This window comes from Sturnus vulgaris, chromosome 5 (genome assembly GCF_052056855.1).
Source record: "Sturnus vulgaris isolate bStuVul1 chromosome 5, bStuVul1.hap1, whole genome shotgun sequence".
Lineage (NCBI taxonomy): Eukaryota > Metazoa > Chordata > Aves > Passeriformes > Sturnidae > Sturnus > Sturnus vulgaris.
Genome location: NC_142247.1, coordinates 5579888 through 5604711, shown reverse-complemented (window position 1 = coordinate 5604711; position 24824 = coordinate 5579888). Strand labels below are relative to the sequence as shown.

At 42.1% G+C, this 24824-nt stretch overlaps 1 protein-coding gene across 2 annotated transcripts; it reads right to left on the bottom strand.

The window, feature by feature from the left end:
- Positions 1-528: 528 nt before the first annotated feature.
- Positions 529-20998, bottom strand: MKRN1 (makorin ring finger protein 1). Of its 2 annotated transcripts, none has more exons than XM_014869953.2 (9): positions 20788-20998; positions 14173-14301; positions 9457-9686; positions 6648-6788; positions 4635-4861; positions 3936-4150; positions 3124-3234; positions 2545-2683; positions 529-2134 (listed from the first exon to the last, which is right to left on the bottom strand). In XM_014869953.2, exons 1-9 carry the CDS (start codon positions 20955-20957, stop codon positions 1922-1924), a joined length of 1575 nt encoding a protein of 524 aa, XP_014725439.1. In that variant the 5' UTR covers positions 20958-20998; the 3' UTR covers positions 529-1921. The 2 variants fall into 2 exon arrangements, with proteins under 2 accessions (XP_014725439.1, XP_014725440.1); XM_014869954.2 differs by having other exon boundaries at positions 2569-2683.
- Between the last annotated feature and the right edge of the window lie 3826 nt (positions 20999-24824).

The following is a 24824-nucleotide window of genomic DNA, read 5'->3' as shown; positions in this document are numbered from 1 at the left end:
GCTTTACTCTGTTCACTTAAACTTGCTTAAAATCATATCCCCCAGCATCTGAATATGCTTCTAGCAGTTTACTTCAAACTTGCTGTATTTCTGCAGAAAAGCGATTCTATCTGAACACACACAGGCTGCAAGCATGTGGAGTCTCAGGAAGTGACCTGTAGCAGTGCTTGGACTTGCTGTCCAAACAGCATTACAATAGGAAACTATGGATAAGAATATGTCCTGCAGCTGGCTTTGTCCAATGCAAATAAAATTAACACAATACTGTAGAACTTCACAGAAAGCAAGACGTGTCAGTTCTTACTAATGGCCCCAGATATTCCTTCAACATCTCAGATGTCTCAGCTGTCTGTCTGGAATGTGTCCTGTGGATTACAGGCTCTTTGCTGGGAAGGCTCTAACAGTGCTGGAATTCTGTATTATGCTTAGTAAGTGACACAAATGCCTTTGTATTTACAGAAACACACACAAAAATAATCAAGTCAAAAACCATAAGCTTCGAACTTAAAAGAACAGACTGACTTCTTGTTTAATTTTTTTTTCCTTTTTTTATTTGGGAAAAGTGCTTCTTACAAAAGGCAGCTGCAAAACAATACGTTATAGACCTCAGAACAATTTCTCATTCCATTTAAAAGTGAAAGGAGAGGCAGTCTAGGGGACAAGAGCAGCAGGAGAACAGATCACGGGGCATCCACAAGTCAATAAAAAACAGCAATAATGTAATGCAAGGTTAAAATTCCTGTGCTGGGGCTTTGGTGGCAAAGTAATTTCTCAATGCAAATTACAGCCAGAAACTGCACGACTGCCTTTGTAAGCAGTAACTCACATAAACTGAACAGCTTTACCAGGCAACCTGCCCAACCCAGCTGCAGAGAGGCACAGGTACCTCAAAGCAGCTGGGAGGCACAGCGAGTTTCTAGCAAAGCTCACGGCTTAAGTGTTTACATGAAGTTCTAAAACTTACAGAGCAATAAAGCTAAAGGGTCCTCTCTGGTGTTCCTCTGACCCCACCTTGGCTAACCGGATTTCTGCTCCTGGACAACCCTAATCATACACATGAAAGAGAGCTGGTGTATTAGGGAGTGCCATCTATCAAGTTCAGTGATAGTCAGGATCGTTTCCCAGTCTGGGCTGAGACCACTAGACCAGTTTCATGTCCAATTGGAGGCAAGACTTCATGCACCAAGAGGGGGTGAAAGATGGTTTTGTTATTTTTAACTTACACAGAGTCTCCCCATCCTTGAGGTCCAACTCTACATTTATCTGTATATACACATAGAGAGTTCTCCTTTCACAAAGACATTTTCCTTTCATGCTAAACACAGTAAAAATCCAGAACGTTCACACCTGGTTCTGGTTACACAGTAGTAATAGTAATGTGCAAGTAAACAGAGACCAAAAGTCACAAATGAAGACGTGTACATGAGGGGGCTGGAACGGAGCTGATTCCAGAAAGAATATTTTTATCTGGCCTGAAATCAGAAATATTGGTACAAAGACAGAATAAAGGCCATCAGCCAATTAACATCCCCACTGCATGGCCACTGCTCATTTTTGTATCTGGGCTCTTCAAAATGAGTGTGGGAGTCCTGTAAACACTTTAACCCTGGAACTGGGTGAACTCTGTTGGGTACACAGATGAAGCAACAAACCTAAGCTAACTGTTTGACAGTTAAATTCATTTTTACAAAAACTAACATTTTAAAGATTTATTTCTTGTTATTTGTTGAAACAGAGGAAAAACAACACTCCTGGGGTGGGAGAGGAGGGGAAGGGAAGAGACAGACCCTGGGTAAAAGTTATTACAACAGCACCTGGAATTGATCGGCCTGCCTAGGAGAAACACAGGCACTGCCACAACACCACAGGTAATAGCTACTGCCTGAAGCCAAGACAACAGTCCACACTCCACTGACAGGTGCTATAGATCCAAATCATAATAATCTTCCAGCTCATCATGAAATAAGTCCCACTCATCCTCGGAATCCGTTAGCTCATCATCACCTCCGGCTGCCAACAGCATGAGCAACATCTCACCGAGCTCGAAGGTCACCACCTCATCCTCGTCAGTTTCGAAGGGATCACCATTCTCTCGCTCCTCGATGAACTCCCAGAACCGATTCCTCCGCTGGGCCTGCAAACGGAACACAAGGATTTCCCCAGGTGACCCAGTGGTACAAAGCAGGAGCCTTTCCAGAGGCTGACGTGCCCCTGGTGTACTTTCTGACATGCAAGAAATCACATTTCTCTTTCAGGGAGATACTGACCTCCAGCAGAATTTACCCTTACACACCCCTATTAATGCTACCCAACATTTCTACTTCAGTATGTTGTAGGAAAGTTTTTTAAATTTAGTCTTTCCATCTTGGCCTCCAGCATTCACAAACTTTAGAGCACCGCTTCCTTCAAATTCACCATTACAGAGGTCTATCAGAAGTGGAAAAAAGAAAAGTCAGTATTTCCCTGTCCTCTTCTCAAGGCAGAAGACAATGCACACCCCTCTTGTGCTGTCTACTGAAAGGACAATTAATCAGCAGCACTAACCCGGTATCTACTTGAGGTTCCTACTTTGGGTCTTTGTGGCTCCTCTTGGCGGCCATCAGGATATTCATGCTTGTAAAAACAGTTCCCTCCAAATGGACAGCTCCCACGGCCTTCATCAAAATACCTGCATGGCTTGTTGCTGGAAAGGAAAATATTGCAACCCTTACTTACAGCACACCCCAATCACACTTCAGAACTGCATTTACCTGCAGTCCATAAGGATCTCAGATAGCAGGAAGGTATTTTGTGAATAAAAAACCTACACACAGAAGTGACTTATCACACTATGTGTGGACTGATACATGCAAGGGACACCAATGGTGTGCAGTGCACGAGCTTGGACTGCCTTATGGCTACACCACCAGTGTTTTGTGTAGAGAAGGGAAAGACTGAGGTGAAAGAACACAGGAATAGCTTTGGGACTGTGTGCATGCATCTGTGGGCAGATAGGCAAAGACAAGCTTCACACGTGGTGGAGGAAAAGAGGTCTGAAAAGGGGCTTTACATCAAAACCCTTCTCCTCCATGTGTGCCTTTATCTCTGCAGTCTCAATTTGATAAAAGGCTGCATTGCTCATACCTCATTGCCTCCTTGTATTTCTGAATGAGTTTCTGCTTCTCTTCCTTCTCCTCCACCCAGTACTCACTTGGAATGACAAAGTTAGATGTGATCCGGCATTCTGGGCAGGACCTGGGAAACGAACAGACTGTGCTGCAAAATTCCACATTACAGGGTGCTCTCTCCTATATAACAAGTCATGGCATATATCCATCTTTAAAGAGGTACTGTACTCATACACTTCCTGTACAACCTTCTCAATCTAGATTCTCTTATACATGAAGATAACCTAAACTCTCTTCTTCAAGAACTTAATGGCAATGGCAGCTGGTCAGCTTGTCTCAGAAAAGCTTGAAAAAACACTTCACACAGACTCCTTTTTCTTTAGAATTAAATAAATTTATTTTGGTATTTTTCCTATATTTATTTGATTGGAACTTGGTATTTTCGAGAACAGCCTTAAATGGAGAAATGTTTTGCCAACTGAGTAATGCTCTAAGGCAGTAATGAATTAAGCAGCATACATTCTGAACTGGGTAATCTGTTTTCAGATTCCTGCCTGGGTGTCCAAGACATACACAGTAACCATTGGACAACATGCTACTAAATAAACAACAGTTATTTACTACCATTGAGTTTTGCAAACTTAACCGGTATTAATCAAATCAGAGTGTAAATGTTATCCCTAGCAATTATTTCACTCCTAAACAAAAGGTTAGTATGCATTAAATGCCATCTCTGTGCAGTCTGCATCTGGAAGACTGTTTCAAGTTGTCACGTTACTAAGTTCTTCCACAGTAACAAAGCACAACCGAAATGGGAAAGTGCCTCACTTTATAATCTTGCTCTCAAATTGTTTAGCACTCCTCCACTTGCGGATACACTTGAGACAGTAAGTGTGGCTGCAGTTGGAGAGGATCCCAAAGCGGCGCTCGCTGGGATTGGCTTTCTCATACACCACCTCCATGCAGATCCCGCACACCATGTCTTTGCTACGCTGGACGGCAAAGGAAAGCTCCATGTCCTTCTCGTGAGCTTCAATGCAAGACTGGAAAGGAGACACAAAGAAAACAACTACAGAGATGACTGGGCACCTGGGGAGGTCTAAGGTTTTTTTAACTCACTTTGCTGTTTTACATAATGCATGAAATGTGATTGAGCTGAAAAAAAATCGTGATCCTAAAAAAACCAAATCGTTCAAGTACTGGGGAACAATCAATTCAGAGTTCAAATTCCTTCCTTCAGACATTACTTTTAAACATGAAAAGGCAATCTAAAAGACCATCCACTTTGACTAGGCAAAGAACAAAGCTTTAGTATCTTCAAGCAGACTGCTCTCCCAACAGAGATAAGGAAATGCAGCTGCTTTTGAGTATGGCCCTGGCAGGAAACAGTCTAGTTTACAACCGGAATTTCATTCACTGCCTGACCTGCACACACCTTCAAATGAAAGGGAATTAGTAACAAGTGATTGAGGGGAGCTAGGAAGCAATAACTTACAGCTGTTAAACACCAGACAGTTGTTTGCTTACCTTTATGTGCTGAGATCTCTGTGCAGCATCAATGGGATGCAAGACCTGCAGGCCACACATATCACACACATCCCCATGGATGTACACACAGTTTTCTCCATAACGACATTCTCCTAATGCAGCGTAGGGGCACAGCTCCTTCTTCATCTCCACGTCTGCCTGCTGCTTCTCATATTCTTCCTCAATCACCATTTCCTGCAAGGGTGCTTCAGCACAGAAAGGAGCAGCTGGGAACAGAATTAAGAATAGTAAGCAGCACATTCAGATTTTGAGCACCAGGAGTAAGAACACTCAGGGCTACCCAAACAGAATAATAGAAACAACCTAGGTGCATTTCAGTTCAAGTGCACACACCCTCAACCTGAACTATATTATTTTCCCCACTCGATTAATTTCAAGACCAATTTCTTCATCTTTCAACCCAGACAAGGTTAAAGCTATCAAAATTTCAGTGGTCAGGGAAGATCCATTTACAGGCTAAGTCCACCTAGAAAAATCGCACTAGTCCTCAGCAGCTTACATACACTGTTATACACACTGGTTCAGCAATCATTAGATAAGGCTACTAATCTCTCACTGCTTTTAGAATCAATTTCACTTCAGCTAAAATTTTCACATCAGCTGAAGTTCACAGGTTTTCTCACAGAAATTACACAGCTGAAGTAAAAAAAGCTGTATCCAGCATAACAAAATGCTAGGATGGCAATACCATGTTAGGAATTCCTTAAGTGCAGGCTAATTAACATACTGTTCTTCAGCCTGGACAAACTTTCATTTCCAGATTCCCATGCACCTCTAGGATTGATAGAAAAGTGGTGTCCACCTCTCTCTAATTCCATTCTACATATTTGTCAAAAAGCCTGTCCTAAACAGATATATGGTCAATTAGCCAGACACACAAACCCAAGAAACTGAAATTCAGGCTATTATCACTGCATTCTAAGCTAGCTATCAGTTTTGCAAAATCCTAAATAAATTCTCTTACCTAATTCTAAACTGAACTGAAATCTGTATCTTTTCTCTTCCCCCTTTAGACAGCTACTGTTGAACACTTCTCCCTGTACCTCAAACACTTGCTTGTCTGCCTCACCACAAGTCAGCCTTTTGAGATTGTTACATAAGTAGGATGACGGCTGAATTAGAGGACAAAAGCAGTCAGTGAGAAAATGAAGATGTAATAAACATAAAGCATTACTATATTCAGAGTAAACACCAGAAAGAAAAGCAGCTGAAGTTTATTTACATAACCAGAAGCTGTTACAAGAGTAACAAGTCATCTATGCTATAAGAAAGTAACTTTTTTAGAAACTGTTGAAGTACTAGACTTGGACAAGCAAGCCAAAACTACCAAAGGCATACTTGGATCAGTTAAAGTGAAGGACAGACTCCTTCTCTAAATTAATCAGAGGCTGCACACTCACACAATTTTCATCCCCATGGAGCAGAGACATAACAATAGGCATGTATCAGTCTGTTAGTTTTAGGACAAAGAAAAAGAAAATGCAGGTCCCTGCGACTTAAGTTTTGAGGAATAAGCAAATATTGAAGATTAGTGTAGAAAAATATTAGCTCTCAAGGCAAGATCAAGTCAGCTTCTTGAACCATCTCTAACTGTAGTGGTCACTCAGTGATCCTGGAGCAGTCTGTTTGTTAGAAACATACTTTTCAAAGCAAGTGAGTAACTCAGTAACAAGTCACCTGGCAACCTGCTCGTTTTCAGTCAGAGATTCCCAAACAAAGTATGTTCATTAGTTCTTCCTCATGAGTTTTAGTGAACTAGCACCAAGTGATAAGAAACCATGTACTAGGCTCTACATTCTCTCCTGAGTAGCTCAGCATAACATGAAAATATGTTCTTACTTACTGAAATCCCCCTTGCCCTCCCATTTGAAATCCACAGTCTCCACTTCCATAAGAAATAACAAAAATCACAACTACCATTCAGTTTCCAGTCCCTCAAGCATTGCATTTGCCAGTGTTTGCTCGAGTTAATGTTGTCACAGATTTTTTTACCTAGTTGAGGGCCATGAAGATGGTTGGAGGGATGGAACACCTCCCCTATGAGGAAAGGCTCGGAGAGTGGGGGCTGCTCGGCCTGGAGAAGAGAAGGCTCCGGGGGGACCTTACTGCAGCCTTCCAGGACCTGAAGGGGGCCTAAGAGAAAGATGAAGAAGGACTTTTTACAAAGACATGTAGAAATAAGACAAGGGGTAACAATTTCAAACTAAAATTCAACCTGAAAGAGGGTGGGTTTAGATTAGATAACCACAAGAAACTCTTTTACTGTAAGGCTGGAACAGCATGCATATCTTCTGTATCTACTGCACTGTAGCAGCTACAGCTCTACTTCCTCTTTGAAAACACAATTAGAAAAATTCAGAAGACTTCACTGCCTCAGCAGTTACAAATCCAACACTCTTCAGAGTAACATTCGTTCCCTATGATTCTGTTTGCTGTTTTCCAAACCTCTGCTCGCCAGCAGGTGGACTCAATCCCCAGCTTCTCACTGCCCATTTCCCAGCCAGCTGGGTTAAATTCATACTAAGTGGAACGACTGGTTTGTTACCTTTGATCCACACGCCACCTGCTTGCACTTTAGGACACACTTTGTAGCATTAAACACGTTAATCTTTCAGTAACAGCAAACAGACACCCAATTCAGTGTTTCTTGTATTTCCACCTTTCTTCTCTTCCTCAATTACTGCAGAACATCAAGCAGCAACAGCTGCAGAACAAGTATGGAAATGTGGCACATCTGTACAACTAACAAGTGAATACCTGAAGAATCATCACTATTTTCTATGCTAGGTCCTGAAGTCATCGTCAAGATACCAGGTTTAGTCTCAAATCAGAGAATTTTGGTAAAAGGTGAGCATTATAGTCCCAGCTATGCACAGTTAAACTGCCAACCTTGAATCTTTATCATTTTAAGACAATTTTAAACACACAAGCTTCTAGGTAACCTTGAGAAATATGTTTCATTTTGAAGTTTCCAATTATCTGTACATTTCTCCAGTGATTTGACAAGAATAATCTGCTTTAAGGCATACACTACAGAATACACTGCACACATTTTTATTTCTGTAGCTCAATAAACACAGTTGCTTCAGAAGAATAAAGTTTTTTTAAAGTCACCATGGGAATTAGCATCGTGTAGCACTGTTCAGAACAGAAACAGATGAGTATGTTTGTACATTAAAATACATCAAGTTTCAAAGGCTATAAAACAGAGATTTTCAACAAGATTCACAGAAGAGAATGCTATTTAACTTAATCTGACACAAGTCTGCATGAAAAGTAAGTCTAATCCCTAGGAAAAAAAAAATGCTTTAGTAAAACTAAGTTAACAGTGTAATGACTTAGACTTCAGGAAGAAGCACCAGCTCTTCTCTAAGGACTGTGTGTGTTTAAAACATCTCTGGCTGTTTAAACTAGCAGTGAATTGATTCCAGTGGAGGGCCAGCCAGTCATTAATGGGGCTGATGCCCAAGAAAAGAGACTGACTCTTCTCAGATGTGCAAATGACAAGAGACAGAAGGCAAGCTGAGGCAGGGAAAAATCCAATTACATACTAGGAAAGAGGCTTTCTTTGTGAAAGAAGTCAAACTCCACAAAGGATACCCAGAGGTTATGGCCCTTTGAACATCTCTGAGGATAGAGATTCAAACTAAACAAAGCCCCTGGCAACCTTTAAGCAGGAAATGAACTAGATGAAACCCAGAGGTTCCTTCCAATCTAAATATTATACTCTGATTAAAGTATTTTCAAAAATCCTTTGTCTCAACAATCACAGAAGCTGTATCTTCCATGACAGTAAGGTGGCACATTAACAGGTAGTGGTCAAGTTTTCACTCCTTTGGGATACACTGAAGTCACAGATCTATTACACAATTCCACAATCAAACTTCTCTACACTAGCAAACTGCTTGTGTCACTTGACCATTCCTCTTTCCACCCTCCTCCAACTGAATGGCAGGAGGCTCCAAGCAGCACCCTGTAACACCGAGAAGGTTCTTTTTCCGAATCTGAGAAACGCCATGGAGATGAAGCAGTATAATCTGAGCACTCTATGACTTCTTCAAACTCTTCTGGATGCAAGGTGTCCATTTTTAATTCATTTATTTAAGTACTCATAGCCTACTCATGCCTTAGAGAGATAAATATTAGAAATCATGTTAAAGTGAACACCTTCAGCCTACTTTTCACTTCAATTTGAAGACTTATATTTTGGCAGGAAAAACAGATGACAAGTATGCTACTCAAATAGTCTGGTCCCATGTGATGAGCTTCTGCAGTCTCATTCTCATCATGAGCTGCATTAGAAAGTTGAGTTCTAGAAAGCTAACTAGAAGAAATAATTTTCAGTCTCTGGCCATGGGATTCACAAAAGTAAGCATTAGACTTCAATTCCTTCTACAGGAATCTGTATCTCCACTGAAAAACCTTTGAATGACTGCAAAACCACCCCAAACCAAATCAACCAACCCAAAACACAAAGGCAGCAGATTATCTCTCCAGAGTAGCCATATTAATTTTATCACCAGTAATTTCCTCTCCCATCCCATGTGCAAACTAAACTTCAAAGGAGATTCTCAACTCATTCAGAAACACAGCAAGAGAAAGCCAGTCATGCAGAGACTGACTTGAAATACACCTGGTTTCAGAATGAAACAGTCAGACTACTCATGCTGAAAAACCCAACCTCACTTGAACTGATCAGTAAATATGAATAGCTGAACTCAAAAGCATTAAAATAAATGCACTACACAGAGAAACTGTCGATCTGTGATGGAAATTCACTGTTATCCCATGATCAGCTTACCACGTCCACAGTATGGCTGCCCAGGGACAAACTCCACTGCATTCACCCAGTCTTCAGCCCCTACTCCAGCTGCTGCCAGATCTGTATTTTCATCTTCTATCTCAGCAATAAATTCTTCAACTGTTTCAGGGAGTGATGCAAACTCTGAGGACACTGATGGATAGATTTCTGCCTCTGGATTCACATCAGTCACTTCTTCTTCTTGTATTAGTGGCTTGGTATGTTCATATCTAAAAAGTTAAAACACATCATGTCAACTTTCCACAAAAAAAAAAAAAAAAAAAAAAACAAAACCTCCAGACAGCAGCCCCATGTATTGAAAATAAACTAATGAAGATGTAAAAATGCTATTTGGAAGGAGGACCCAGAAATGCCTAGGAAAAGAAAGTTACTGATGACCCTTTATAGAGAAATGCTTCCACTTGTGCAATCTGTCAGCATTGCTGAAGAAAACATAAGGTACTCAGATTTTGGAGAAAAAAAGAGCACAATTCTTACTTAACTTACAGAGAACAATCTTCAAATGTGTCCCAAACAGGTCAGTTAATTATTACACATGTGTAGTATTGCTGAATGAGAAAAGTGAGTTCCTTCAGAGAAGACTAAGGACAGACACTGCTGTCTCCAACTACCTCACAGGAAGCCACAGGAAATATCAGCCAGAGTCTTCTAACAGGTGCAGTGATAGAATCACAGTCAGTAGACACCAGCCCAAAATGGGAAGTTACAGTTATAAATATTAGGAAAAAAATTTGCTTGAAGAGTAGTTAAACACTAGAATGGGTGCACAATGCTTGCAGACTGTCAAAACTTGACTGGACAATGCCTTGGGCAACCTGGCCTCAGCTAGCACAGATTCAGAGATCCCTACCAACATAAATTATTCTTTTCCTATGTCTAAAATCTTCCCTCATGCAGATTTTACACTGAGTTTGAGTACTTATTTCTAATGCCTCTTTCAGCTCATTGTGGAAAATGATAATCAGAACACTTTGAGTCCTACCACCCACAATAAACAGGAAGGCACCATTTCCCTCAAAAATCTGTCTTCCAGCAACTAGGAGACTACATGGGGAAAATAAATGACAAATACACCGTAGTCTTAGATATTTGCTGACTAATTTCAAGGACAACAGGAGGGAATTTTTTGAGATCATACAGAAATTTAAAGTGATTGTGACTCATTTAGCTTGTGTCAGATTAAAAACAACCAAGTGCCACAGTTCTTGCATATTAAAGAGGTGCTTCTAACCAAATGTCAAATGGAAATCCTAATCCCATGAAGCACAAATTTAAAATTCAAGTCTTCAGATCTCTACATCTGTGGCCTCTAAAGCATTTGCACCATACGCGGTGCCCAAGGCAACCCAGTGGGGTGCAGGAAGGAAATACTAGAACTTAGTGGTTTTTTCCCCTTAAAAAATACAATAAATTACTATTATTATTAAGATACATGTTGTTGGCAGTGTCCTCAGAGTCCATACATCAGAGGGAGGGCCCATGTGTGGTACATGTGAGGTGCCCTGAAGGAGGAGATGTTCTACCACCCAGTGGACTGACAGTGGCACCCCCTTGTCTGCTCACTTTCAGCATATTGTGACATATTGCAGTTTGCCAGTGCTCACTTAATGAATCAACAGATGATCTGATCTTGTTTTACCTAAACTAACCCTGACAAAGCTAACAAGTGGCTTGAAAAGATGCCTCCAACTGTGGGCTAAGGACAACACTGATAATGTGAACAAAAGCCAACAAGAAAATGTCAGAGCTAACACTTCTACTCCTACTATGAGCTACTCATCAGCCACACTATGCAGCAAAACAATGCAACCTAATCAGCTCTTGAACTCAGGGGGAGGGGAACCACAGAAGAGATCACGACTACCAAGAAGGCAATCTGAAATATGGATTTCCAGTCACTATTACTGATGGAGAACAGTGCCCTCAGTGTACACTGTACCTTGAGATATTGGCTACTGAAGGGATGAAGCCATCTCAATTAGCAAGGCACTGAAAATCAAAGCATCCAGAACAGAGACAAACCTCCACATTTTTTTCCAAGATGTTTCAAGTCATGTGCTACTCAATCCAGTACTTTGCAGGACTTTACAATAAGGGTTTAGAAATCTCTTCTGAGGCTTATTACATAACAATGAAAGACAAAAAGCCATATGCCACTGGACCACTTTTTCTCCTATTGTGGTAAAAATGACAGAAACAACTCATGGAAAACAATATGGTGATAAAGTAAAAGGCATTGCTTTGTCAGCAAATACTGTTGGGAAATGCATAGAAAACACTGATAGAGATTTGCAGAAAAAAGCAGTAGAACAAATTCTGCAGTGTGGGAAGTTTGCTACATGACAAAAGGAAAAGTACATGTTTTTCACATGTCTCAGCTTATGATACTTGCTAGATTCTGTTTCAATAATGAACTACTTTTTGTGAGACTCCAAAGAAAAGATGTACCAACAGAGAAACATTCTCAACAAATTACTTCTCTAACAAAGACAAAAAGATTCACTGGAAGAGATATCTTCTCAATAGTAGACAATTACTTTAATTAAAAAAAAAAAAGCTTTATGGAAAAAATGTGTGAGTAAAACCACAGAAGCAGCAGCTGCTCTGACCACAATAAGAGATTCCAGGGTAAGGTTACAGGGATAGCACCCCACCAGAAATTCATCACCACATCATTCATAGGCAAGATATTGCAGCAAAGATGGATCCAGAAGCACCCAAGTGACACTAGAGAATGTCATCAATATAGACCTTTAAACAGTCAAATATTTAGCATGGTGATGAGGTGGAGAGCCACCATGAAAATCTTCTGTACCACACAGATATTTGCCAATTATCTCATGGTAAAGCACTTAAGGATGAGTTATGCATGTTTATTTCACCAAGACAAGTGCACAAAATTTGCTGCCCTTTTCTGTGATGACAAATCAGTACCAGCAGCATGAGCTGAGCATATATTTAAAAAAAAAAAAACAACAAACCCCAAACCAACCAAACCCAACCACATTCAAACTGCCCCTCCAAGATAAAGTCATTCTATGAACAGATAACTGCTTTTTGAAGGAAATTTCTGGTACGGAGATAACACTTTGAAAATGAAGCATTCCCACCATTATGTGATTTTATTGCCAAAAACTAACCATGTGTTAACTACAAAAGCACCTTTCAGATCTTGTACACTTAAAAAATTCCGTAAGTGATTTCTCTAACATATTCAAAAACCTTTCAAATTCAGAATTCCAGTGTATTTTGGACCCATTTGCTAAAAATATAAAAATGCAATGTGTTCCAGTTAATCTGCACTAACAGCTGATTGACATCAGGGAAGGTGGAAACTCACTAGCTAAATTTATCACACATCAGTACATGCAGCCAACAATACACTTCCTTTTGGATCTGCATATCTTTGTGAAAGATCTTTTTCCACTACGACTGCCATTAAAACCAAGGGCTGAAATAAACTGAACTTAGAATGAGACCTTCAAATAACTGTAAAACAAAATGCTTTATTTTAAATAATAAAAAGCCCATTGAATCAACATTATTGTCAGTAAAAAAATATTATTACTAATAAGGCTTTTAGTGACAGTAAAAATTGCTTTGGACTGTGTATAAAATATTTATTAAATATTTTCTATTTCACCTTTAATACACAGGTATAGGTAAGTCTCTAGATAACAAGTTGCAAACTCTGAACTCACGGGAAATATGAAGACCTAGTAAACAAATTCTGGTTTGTGGTGATGCCTTATAATGCACATAACATTGGTACAGTAGTAGATGTAAATATATACATATAAACTATAAATAAATGTGTAAGTTGGTGGGAGCTCAAAAATATTGAGCTGATGGGGTACATGATCCAAAGTTGGAAAACCACTGATCTACATGATCTAAAAAACAACACTGACAGATAGCAAAGAAAATCTCTCTGTAGTCTTCTATCTTTCTTACATATAGTAACCCTTTATTAAACATGAAAGCAAAGCTAACTATGAGCTACCATATAAAGTCATGATGCAAACATTTAGTCACAAATTACAGCTGCAATAAGACAATGTTAAAACTTCTGGTGAGTTAAAATAAAATGAATGATGAAACACTCCTAAGCCCTTGTAAAGCTTTGCTCCACTAGGAAAGCATCTGTTTTTCTTCTTCACAATTTGTTTTTTATTATAATGTCAGAGGTATAGCTCAATTCATATCATGTTTTCATGAAGTAAAGCTATTTTGTACAGGCAACATTTTAGAACTTAGTTACTTTTCCAAAATGGTAGTTCCAGTGTCAGAGTACCAATTCCTCAAGAGAAAACATGAAGAAAAAAAATTCTTACCTGTTCAGACTTTTATGATCACTTAAAATAGTGCAACTCAGTTTCATCCATTCAGCTAGTCTGAATGTAGTCTCAGATTTCAAATCATCTATTCATGTTATTAATAAAAAATAAGAAGACTCCCCACGCTGACAACTATCACTTTTATGAAAAACAGTTGTCACCTTGCCTTTGCCTATTTATTTGCATAGCAAACACTGGTGTTTAGCAAGACAGAGTCAGTGCAAAGCTTTTTTTTTATAAATACCTGAAGTTGCAAGGGAAAAGGAAAGCACTAAGATTTACTGTCTTTCCCTAAGCTCCCTACTCAGGGATTCAGAGTGGAAGGACTCCTGCAGGATGGCCAGGGGTGTTTCTTTACCTGCAGTGATCTCCATAAGCACAGCATCCTCGCTGGTAGTACCTGCACACCATGGTGGTCTGGCTGCTGGACAGGTCATGTGAGTAGCGGCAGTTGTCCCCCTCCTTGCAGACTCCGTGCATGAAGTATCTGCAAGAGAACATAATGCTGAGGTAAGGAGAGCACTGAAGCTGCAAAAGCATTTGGATGATCTTGTTATTCTATAAATCAAGGTATGTTGCATTAAGAACAGCACTGAAGACTCACTGGACCCTCCTTACCCCAGTATAACCACAAAAATAAGAACATGTGAGGAAAGATGAAGCCTCAGTTACTCTTTGCACACATTTGGGGACTTGTTCTTACAAAAACCTGAGGAAAGAAAACCAAACATGTAAAAGCAAAGTTATCCTGGGCTGTGACACGAAGAGGAAAGAGCCTTGGACCAGGTAGATTGACACTAAGTTTTACCTGTAGCCCCTGTGTCCTGACACGAGCAAAGACCTTATAGAAACCCAACAATGGATACAAGAATCAAATCCAAACACACCCTAAATCACCCAAGGTTTTAAATTTATTCTGGATTCATAAGTAATTCAATAAAATGCGATTTCCTCTCCAGGAATGAAAAACATGTTTCTGATGGATAATTACATCTGACAAAACACACACATTGGTTCCTGCAATAGAAGCCAAATAAATTGAAACACCCTGCTACAATACCGTGCTGCTTGTCTTGAAAAACTTGGACAGTTTCAAAGCTTTTGAGGACAGTTTCATCAAATTTTAGCATGTCAAGTAGCACAAGTTTAATTTACCATCTTCAGTTATTCAAGAGAACTCAAGAAGAACAAGCTTCAAGAAAACTCAGTGCGCCATAACTGTTCAGATTCAATATGTTCAAAACTACAACTGAAAAGTTCTAGTACACCTTTCCCAATCCACATAACAGCAAAAAAAAAGGAAAAAAATTTAAAAATCCTGTGTGAAAACTGAATCCATAAATGTCTACCAACACTTCAGTTTAGAAGGAAGCAACACTGTAAGTAGACCTACATCTGCAGTAGACTTCTAGGGAAATATTAAAACTTGAGGTTGAATGTTTAGAGAGCTGATAACCCTACATGTCAATACCACTGGTGTATCCAACATACTAAGAATAAAAAAAAAAAAATCTCAACTAGCTTTACAGACCACAAGCTGACACTTGCCATCAGGCTGCAATTCCCACTCAAAATTCTCAAATTCACAGTCCAAATCCTCTGTCTGTACCCTACAGACAAATTAACCAGGTAACAAATGTGATCTTACACAAAAAACAAGCAGTACAAGACCCAGACGAGGCTCTGCAGGGTCAGGTGGAGGCACAAACAGCTATGCCAGCAGGAATAGCATGTTGCAAAAACAGGACAAGACCCATCCCCGCTATACAATCAGCACTCTCTACCATGAACAAAAAACACACAAACTCTGTAAAAGTCACACCCACCCACCAACAGCATAATCCTTCTACAAATACCCACCTCAAAAGGAAAAAAAAAAAACAAAACAACCAAACCAGCAAAACTAAAACCCAACCAAAAAAACCCAACCCCTATTTAACCTCCTCTCTTCCACAAATAAACACAAAAAGCCCCCAAAACAAAACCAAAAAAAAACCCCCAACCACCCGTGAAGTCACTTGAATGTAACTGGAATTTCTGGCTTGATTGCTTTGAAGAAATAGGGGTCACACCGATAGGGTAAAAAAGACTTCAGGTTGTTTAACGTTTGTTCTTTAACAAGTGTTATCTCCACCCTTTGCTTATTTGCACACATCATCCCTTCCCCCGAGCTGGGGCAGCAACTCCACAGCCGGGGGCTGGCACATACCAGGAAATGGCTGCAGTGGAACCTGACATTCCTTTAGCTGCCCCCATGGTTATTTTTAATCGGGATCAGATCCCTGTCCAGCCACTCTGCTCCTTGAGGCAACCAAGTGCTGGGACACCACTACAGCTGAAATAAGTGAGTGGCAGAAAGGCTCCTGCCTGAAGTGAGGACATCTGATAGAAACTATTTGGTTAACATGACTTATGCTAAGTACCTAAGCCCCAAAATTAGATTCTCCCATTGCATGATAGGGAAAACGAAGCTCCAGACTCCTTTCCTTCCTTCCCGGTTTATGTCAGAAAATCCTCTGCAAATGCAGATTGTGTAATTCTGAAAGTTGTCACAATGTATTATATTGAAATGGTAGGCTATTAAGGGAAAAATATAAACATAAAACATTTCATCACATCACTTTTAAAGGCCTTCAATCCTATGCAGCAAACTCAGCCTTATTTGAACAAGAAAGCTGAAGTGTGAGGGGAAAACAACATGCATGTCTTAGGATTACACCCCAACTTCTTCCACAACCCTCCCCCTCACCAACAGGTAAGACTTTTACATTAAGATCACAAAGTATGTAACACTTTAGCTATCAAATTTGGCTAAAACACTTTGGCCAAGTAAAAAAAAAAATAAGCAGAGTGCATTATTTTGGGAGTAAGATAATGAAATTTATTTTGGGGAGCATCTTTACTCACAAAGAGTATTCAATTTAATCCTACTCAACAGCAATACCAGCCTATTCATGCTGGTTATAGGAAAAAAGCTTAAAACTGAGAATTATATGAGTTATCTGCCTTACACACTGCCGTGCAGAATGACATCTGAAATTTGCATTTGGTCAAGTAGTCAGAGAACACATGTAATTTCATCTGAAAAAATAAAACTAGATCAAGACAAGCACATAATTGGATTTTCTCTGAGTCTCTGTGATGCTACCATCCAAAAAAGCACTTATTCTGGCACTATTCTCTGTCCTTCCAATTCAAATATTCGAGTGTAATTCGGTTAAGCAGCCTGGGGAGCCAGACCAGAGAAGTCATCAGGGTCCAAGTCCAGATAATTTCCCCAGTTCAGTTCAATGCACGTTTGTACAAAACATGAGTGACACCAACACATGGAACAACCAGACAAAATTAAGAATTGCCTGCACTGGCATTTTATCACTGAAAAAGGTTCAACACATGTCTAGTCAGGAATGCCTTGATGGAAATAGCATATCCTGATTTTCACGGGTATTTCTCAGTAGGCATTGTTACCTTCCATGTTTCCTCATTCAATGTGTTCTCTTTACTTTAGGTTTCTGCTTTCAGGTAATGCTAATTTGTTTCATCAATCTACTGGTTCAGCTAAATTAGAATGCTACAGCCAAGGGCAAACCTCCTTCAAAACCCAAGACACTGCCATGACTGGCAGACGGGGAAGCTCAGGATCACAGCATTTGCAGTCATCAACTTCTCCAGGTGCCATACAGAGACCAAGAATTCCTGGGAAGAAGGTAGCAGGAAAAGAGGCTAAAGCACGCTGCTCTAGCACAGCTCCTGGGTGTTCAGCCACATTACAGGCTAATGAAATTCTGCTGGAGTTAGTAAAAGGAGGAAAAGGGGGGAAAAGTTGATCTTAACAGCATTTAGCTCGTTGTGTCTTCTCCATAACCTCCTTCAGAAGTTATCAGGGGATGCAGACCAGAGCAGCCGTGAAAAGGGCAATGCAGGCAGGCTTTTGTGCTCTGCACCTCTCCCTGGTGCTGCACTGAATTATGGAGGCCTTACTTTACTGAGGCACACTCTTCACATGAAAGAAAAAAATACCTGACCCAGGTTTTCAGGAAGAACAGCTAAGGTACAAACACGTAGACAGCTCTCAAAGTACACCACTTAGTTGCTATGGGTTTTATTTACATTCAGTTCTAAAACAAACAAGTGAAATGTAATTTGTTGACATCAACTTGATGACTTTTAACGTAGCATGACATCTGGAAAATGCAAGCACAGAACAAACAGTGTCAAGCCTTTGGAAAAAAAAATCGGCTACAGCAGTGCTCAATAAAACCATGTAGCCATCTGAACTGGAAGGACTGAGGAACCGGGTAAGGGACTGCCTTGTTTTTGTAATTTGAAACATATCAATAAGAAAAAGATCCTAACATTAAACATTAAAAGTTCTGAATTAGCTTTGTTTCCCTGCTATTTATTCCAGATTAAAATACTATAAATTTTTACAAAACACAAGCCTTGAACACTGCTAAACCACAGAAGTTAAAAAAAAAAAATCCAAACTTTTTTCATCATCTCTAAGATAAAATTATTTCCTATACTTCACCCTGAGACTTCTAAAATTTAGCTGCAAGAAAAACAGAAGGGTAAGTTCAGCAAAACTGTATGTGTAGGAGAAATCTAAGTCCTTCATCTTAGTCACTGTGTCTCTCACTCTGAGATATTAATCATCCATCCCAAGGATATTACACTGGTATATTAAAACTCATTAACCAACCTATTTATCATACCAGATAGTCAAAGGAGCAGCAAGAACTTATGGTACCAATTTTAAGCCTTCCAGCAGTATTTCTGCACCAGCCATCACGTGCTAGCTCCTTATACTGAAGGGACTGTCTCACAAAAGTTTTTCAGGCAGCATTTACTGTCACCTATATGATGATTCAACTAAAAAAGCCTGTGAACAAAAAGAATTGTGCAGTTATTCAAACAGAAACTGCTCTACCTCCTACACTAAAAACCTGCATTTTGAAATTTAACTCCTTCATCTCACTGTTAAATCCTCCAGCTCATTTATAAAGGTAAAACAAAATTTAATACTAAGAAGCATATCTGTCTAGTTATGAATGTATCCTATCAAAACCAAACTTAGAAATCCAAAATTTTTACCACCAGAAGGGCAAGTTAAAATGAAATTAGCAATTTTGAAGCCTGAGTAAAGCTGTTCTCCCTCCAACTTGAATGGGCCCATAAAAATTAATAAAGCAAGCAATGGGATAACTAGCATGATTAGCCAAAGAGAACAAAGAATGGAAACGTTCATTAGATCCAAGGGCGAGATTCCATTGTTTAAGCTCAAATTAAAGCACATTAACCATTACGAAAGAGTAGCTTTAGCTTCTCACTCGGCCTGAGTGTTTGCAAATAAATATATTCCCTACACTCTCCGCACTGCAGGACACCGATGAACTTGACTGCTGCTGTACTATGGCAGCCGCCGTCTTCAATAAATCGATCCTGCATCTATACCTATTCTAGAGCTGTCTCACGAATCCAATTTGCCTAATTGAGCCTTTCGAGCTTCAGAAATTAGGAGGCAAACTTAAACAGAGGGAGCGCTGACCTTGCGTCTGACTGAAAGCTGAGCTAAGCACGGTTCATCTCCGGCACCGCACATTAACCCGGGGCTTCGCAGGCTGAACCCCCCGCCCGCAGCAGCGCCCCGGGAACGCTGCGGAGCGGTGACTCCCGAAGGGAAAGGCCATGAGTCAAAATACAACAGCGAGCAGGGATCACTGAAACACCGCAGGGCACGCGGAACACACACAGCGAGAGAGCTCCCGGCGAAAGCCGAGCAGCGGCTCCTCATGCTGCAATCCGCCCTTGAATCAAATGGGGGAAAAAAGCAAGCAGGAGAGATATAAAAAACCTCGATCAAGATCTAGAGCTTCTTCCTTCCTAACATAACCTAAGGGATGTTCCTTTCTGCTTCCGAGTGACTTGGAATTTATTCGCTTACAAAAACGATAAACGTAATTTAATTAATTTATTTAAATAGATACATTTTTAAAAATCGAGAGACGCTCATCGATATTAATCTTGGATTATCACTTGCCTTTACATTAACTAATATATGTCTACGTTCACAGAACTGTTTTAAATTCCGTTCTGCCTGCCAACCGACCAGCAGTGTAGGTTTAAAAATAGTCCATCTGGCAAGCTTTAAACACGCAGTACGGCTTGCATAACCCCAGGGAAAAGATTTATCAGAAATATAGTTTAAAGGGAAACACGGATAGGAAATGACGCAGCACACAGAACCTCGATGTGACACAGGCAGGCCCGCTTCGCACATTCTGAAACATGTCACGACCTATTCCTGTTCTCCGCTTTAATAAATAGTTCTCACGGTATCAATCACGAGTTATTGCCCAATTCTAAATTTCGACCGAAACGCACACGGATTTAAATTCCGTCGCATTTCCTGCTTTGTCGCGCTTTGCGGAACGCGGCTGCAGGACTTCCTTTCACACGGCGCCCTTCGCACCGAGCACCGCGGGCCCGTTCCCGCACAATGAAGAGCGGCCCGCGGCTCCTGCCGAGGCGGCGGGAACGCTCCCGGCGCCCGGGCCGGCCCGGCGGCCGCAGGCACTAGGCCGCAGGGAACACCCTCGCACGAGGCCGCGGCTGGAGAAAGGCCGCGGGCCGCACCGCCCCCACCGGCGGGCCCGGCTGGCGGCACCGCAGCCGCGCCGCCCTCCCCGGTAGCCCCGCCCGGGACCGGTCCCGCCCGGGGCCGGGGCCGCTCGCCACCCCCGGGAACGCGCGCGGGGCGGGGCCGGAGCGCGCCTCGGGCGGGCGCGCGCGGCGCGTACGTGACCGTGGGGGGAGGGGCGGGGGGGGGGCAGCGGCGGTGAGGGAAAAGGCCCCGGGGCGAGGCGGGCGCACTGCGGAGAGAAAGGAAGGGAAAGGAAAAGAAGGACATGGAAGGGCGGCCGCGCCCGCCCGCTTCCCTCCCCCCCCCACACCCGCCGCGGACGGCGCGTACCTGCAGGTGACCTGCTTGGTCCAACCGCCTCCCCCCGGCCCCGCGGAGGGCGGCGGCACGGCCGCGAAGTCGAAGGCGACGGCCGCCGCTCCAGCAGCCGCCGCGGGTGACCCCAGGGCCGCGGCGGCCGCGCCCGCCGTTGTCTCCAGCGCCGCCACCGCCTCCGCCATTACTGTTTATCCCGCAAAGCGGCGGCAGCGCCGGAACTTCCGGGAGCGGATCCTTCCGGCCGCGCGGGGCGGGGCGCGAGTGCGGCACCGCCCCCCCGGGCGAGCGGCGGCTCCCATTGGCCGAGCGGGACGGGCTCGCGCGAACGCGCCGGGGGCGGGGCCGCGCCGTTGCTGCCCTCGCGCGGCCGCAGGGCCCGCGCGCGCCCCCGTGGCGCAGCCGGGAGCGCGCCCGGCGCGGCCCCGCGGGCGGGCATGGGGCCCGGCTCGCCCCGCCGGGATCCCGCGGTGACGGGAAAGGACCTTTTCCATGAGGGAACGACACGGAACGGCGACGTGGCGCCGGCGGGGGGCAGGGGGCGAGACGGGACAGTGGCGCCGCAAAGGCCCGGCCCGAAAGTTGGCGCTGAGCCACGCAGTGCTGCGCTAATGGGGTGAGAAACATCGCGTCCTGCTGCTGTTATCTGGAATATCGCCCTCGCTGCAGATATTCCAGAACCCTCTGGGCACAAATCCGGTGTGCCCTAGGACGACCCTGTGTGTGCAGCGAGATTGGGCCAGATGATGGTCCCACCAACTCGGCCTATTCTGTGACTCTAATAAATAAAACCAGTGGTTTCACAACTGCTGTTCGCCTGATCCACATGGTGCCCTTGGCTTCCTGCTGCCAAGAACTTTAAGCCAAGTACTAAACACGTTCCAAAAAGATAGTGACAAGCTGGGGTGCAGGGACAAGGTGAAGGGAGAAGCCTGTCAGTGCAGTGTTACTGATACTTTGCCTCTTTCCTTGAAAATATATTAATAAATCAAACGTATCCAAGCCATCAGTCACTCTAGAAAATACTGAAATGACGCCCTTGATCTGAACATAGTAGGACAGTACCCTAAGATGCTGGACTTTAGGCAGGAGAGAAGAGGTAAATCTGTTTTCAGGTTTCCTTGAAACAATGACTTCAGTGCCCTAGAGCTACCCAAGGAATGAGGCAATGGGAATGCTTGCTGGCATTTTCTGGAATATGCAGAACCCAGACCTGGACGAACACAGCTCTGAATTAAAAGGAAGTGAAATACACGTATCAGTTTTAACAGGCTTCAAAACAAGGTGCAGGTAGGTATAAAACACAAAAAAGTGAACTTTGAACTCCAACAGTCTTGGAATGAACAATTTCTTTGAATGATTGTATAAGACCAACCTTCATGCAGGACATGGAGCACCTGGATCCAGGCTTATAAAGACCTTGATCCAGGCTCTCTATGCAGCAGACTCCCTCCTGATATTGTCAGCACAGTGATCAATGACAAATAGTTCATAAATTCAGTTCCTCAAATCCCTGTTATGAGAAAGCCTGGATGTTCAATGGAAAACTGTCCCATGAGAATTGGGAAGACCTTTTTTGATATTTAAAAGAAGAAACTTATTTTCTGCACTTGATTCCATCACAGAGCATTTTTCACGCAATATTCAGCACTGAAATAAAAGTTCAAAAACTACACCAGATGTTTATGTTCAGTCTTCCATTCTCTTAGAAGCAGCTGGAGGAAAAAAATACTTCATGTTAGGGGAAAAAAAGCTTTTTTTAAAAAAAGCTGGCTTTTAAACCATTAAGATAATCTAGGAAGTTATTTTTATTCTGGATCCATTAGAATGATCATGAAAATCTTCTGATGAAAGTGGAAGGATATCAAGACAGTTAAAGAGGTTAAGTCTCTAAAGAGCAATTTTATCAGACCTTTGTATTGGTTAGATTGTTGCCCTGACAAGACAGACAGTTCCAGGCACCATAGCTCTCACTCAAGTAAAATAAGTGAATGTTTAAATGTGTTCTGTAGGACTCTGTCCCTAGGAGGTCTCCTGGATATTGGCAGAAGCAAGCTTCAAAAACAGAGAAGCATCAATGAGCAAATCCCAAATCCCAACCTAACAACTGTAAATATACTCTTAGAAATCAGGTGCACAGGGAAAGGAAAACACTGTCCCATGGTGGATATGACAGAGTGACAAAATTAATGGGGAGTTTCTCATTTCCTTAATACCCCTGGCAGGAACACCCTGAGAGAGGAAGGGTTTCAGGGGAGATGTTAACTCTAGGAATCACTCAGGAAGAAAAATGCCCGGCTCCCAGCGGGCAGTAGGAATTTGCCACGGGAATTTCTTTGTTCCCAGCCGCACCCATTTTACTCGGGAACCTGTTTAATATTAACTCCTACTTCTGAGGCCCGGAGGGGGAAGTAGCAGCAGCAAGCTCCGGGTCACAGGCAGGCAGAAAGGACTGGAAAGGCAGCTAACAGTGCAGCAGGCAGAGGAGTGACTTAAACACCACCCCACACTTTCATACAAACCTCTCTCCAGCTCTTCTCCAGGGCTTTCTTTCCTGCCAGTCACCTACTGGCTGCTTCCAAGTCATTGTCAGCCATATATCACATATATCATATATCCCTTCTGCTGGGAGCAGTGCCAGAGCTGGGACATGCACAAGTCTGCAGCAGTGCCCTCAGAGACCTGTGTGACTTGCCCCATTTTGTCTCAGAGACAGACAGGTTCGTATTGGAAAGCTGAGTTAAAAATCCAACAGGATGATTTTCTACTGGATTTAAGGGGAAAAAAAATGAAAAATCAAGCAAAACATCCTTACCCCTGCCTTACATAATATGACAGGCTGGACTTGGGTGCCTGCTGATCACCTTGAGATGATGTTGAGAATTGAAAACTGAGTGACCAGCTTGGTTACTAAACCATCTTGCCTGAGAGTATGTCAAAAACATGATCGTTCAGATAGATTCCTACAATACTGCAGTCTTTCCAAATAGATTTAATGGAAAATAAAGTTATGTCATTATAATTTGTGTGTATTTTTAAAAAATGTTATTTTACCTACGCACTTTCTTTCCAATACATCTGACTACCCATCCTCCTAGAAAAAAGATATTGTTCACAAAATCTTCAGCATCCATTTATGGTATCTGAGGATGCAATCTATCATTCCTGCAATTAAATTCCCTCCAGACTGAGTAGCAGAAGTCAGAGGCAGATTGTCTTTGTAACTCAGCAAGCTTTGTTTGAAGTTTCCTTGGATGTGTTTAACTGAAGAGATTGGAAGGATGTAGAAAGCAAGACACAATTTGTTACTGCTGGGTTAAACAAAAGTTGTGAGAAATTTCTTTTGAAAGGGACGAGTGTAAAGTGCAAATACTGCTTTAACAGCCTATGTTTTACAATTTCCTGATTAATGGATTGCAGTAAAATCAGCTCCCTGACACTGATTACTTCAGCAATACATTTGTAATTACTTCAGCTAGTTTTATGTTGTGCATAGAAGCTGCACAGAATCATGTCTGTCTTTTAACCTGTAAATCACTTCCTTCATGGCCATTGAACTCTCAACTCTTGATATTTTCTGCAGAATATAAAACTGAAACATGTACAATACCAATGCCTTAGATATCAAAGTATCATGGTTTTTTTTAGGAGGCGACAAACGCTCATTTCACAGTCCTTGTTCAAAGCTGCCCTTGAGCTGCTAGAATGGATTGTCTTTATAGGAGGAGACTGTGAAAGTTTTTGCTGTGAGCTCAGCTCGTGTTCTGGGCGTAGCCAGGTGTCTGCACCATAAAAATCGTGGCCACAACTGTCTTTAGACCTACAGCTTTCCTTGCTAGAGAGGCCAAGAACTGGGTAGAGCTCTCACCCTGGGAAGAAAGAGTTTTAACAGCTGCATTTGGCAACGTTGTGGGGGAGGCATGGATGTGATTCCTCTGCTTTTTAGGAATAAGCACAAAGGGGCTCAGTCTGCAAAGGCATTGTTTTAGCGAGCAAGGAATTCACCGATTTAAAAAAGTCTAATAGGAAAGGAATCTGAAAAATGAGAAAAG

Excerpts from the sequence above, each read along its gene's own strand:
- MKRN1 (XM_014869953.2), bottom strand. The coding sequence starts at position 20,957 with ATGGCGGAGGCGGTGGCGGCGCTGGAGACAACGGCGGGCGCGGCCGCC. Across the intron at positions 3,235-3,935 it reads TTTGAGAGCAAGATTATAAA|GTCCTGCCCAGAATGCCGGA; the intron begins GTGAGGCACTTT and ends TTCGTTTCCCAG. Across the intron at positions 2,135-2,544 it reads GAACCTCAAGTAGATACCGG|GCCCAGCGGAGGAATCGGTT; the intron begins GTTAGTGCTGCT and ends TTCCGTTTGCAG.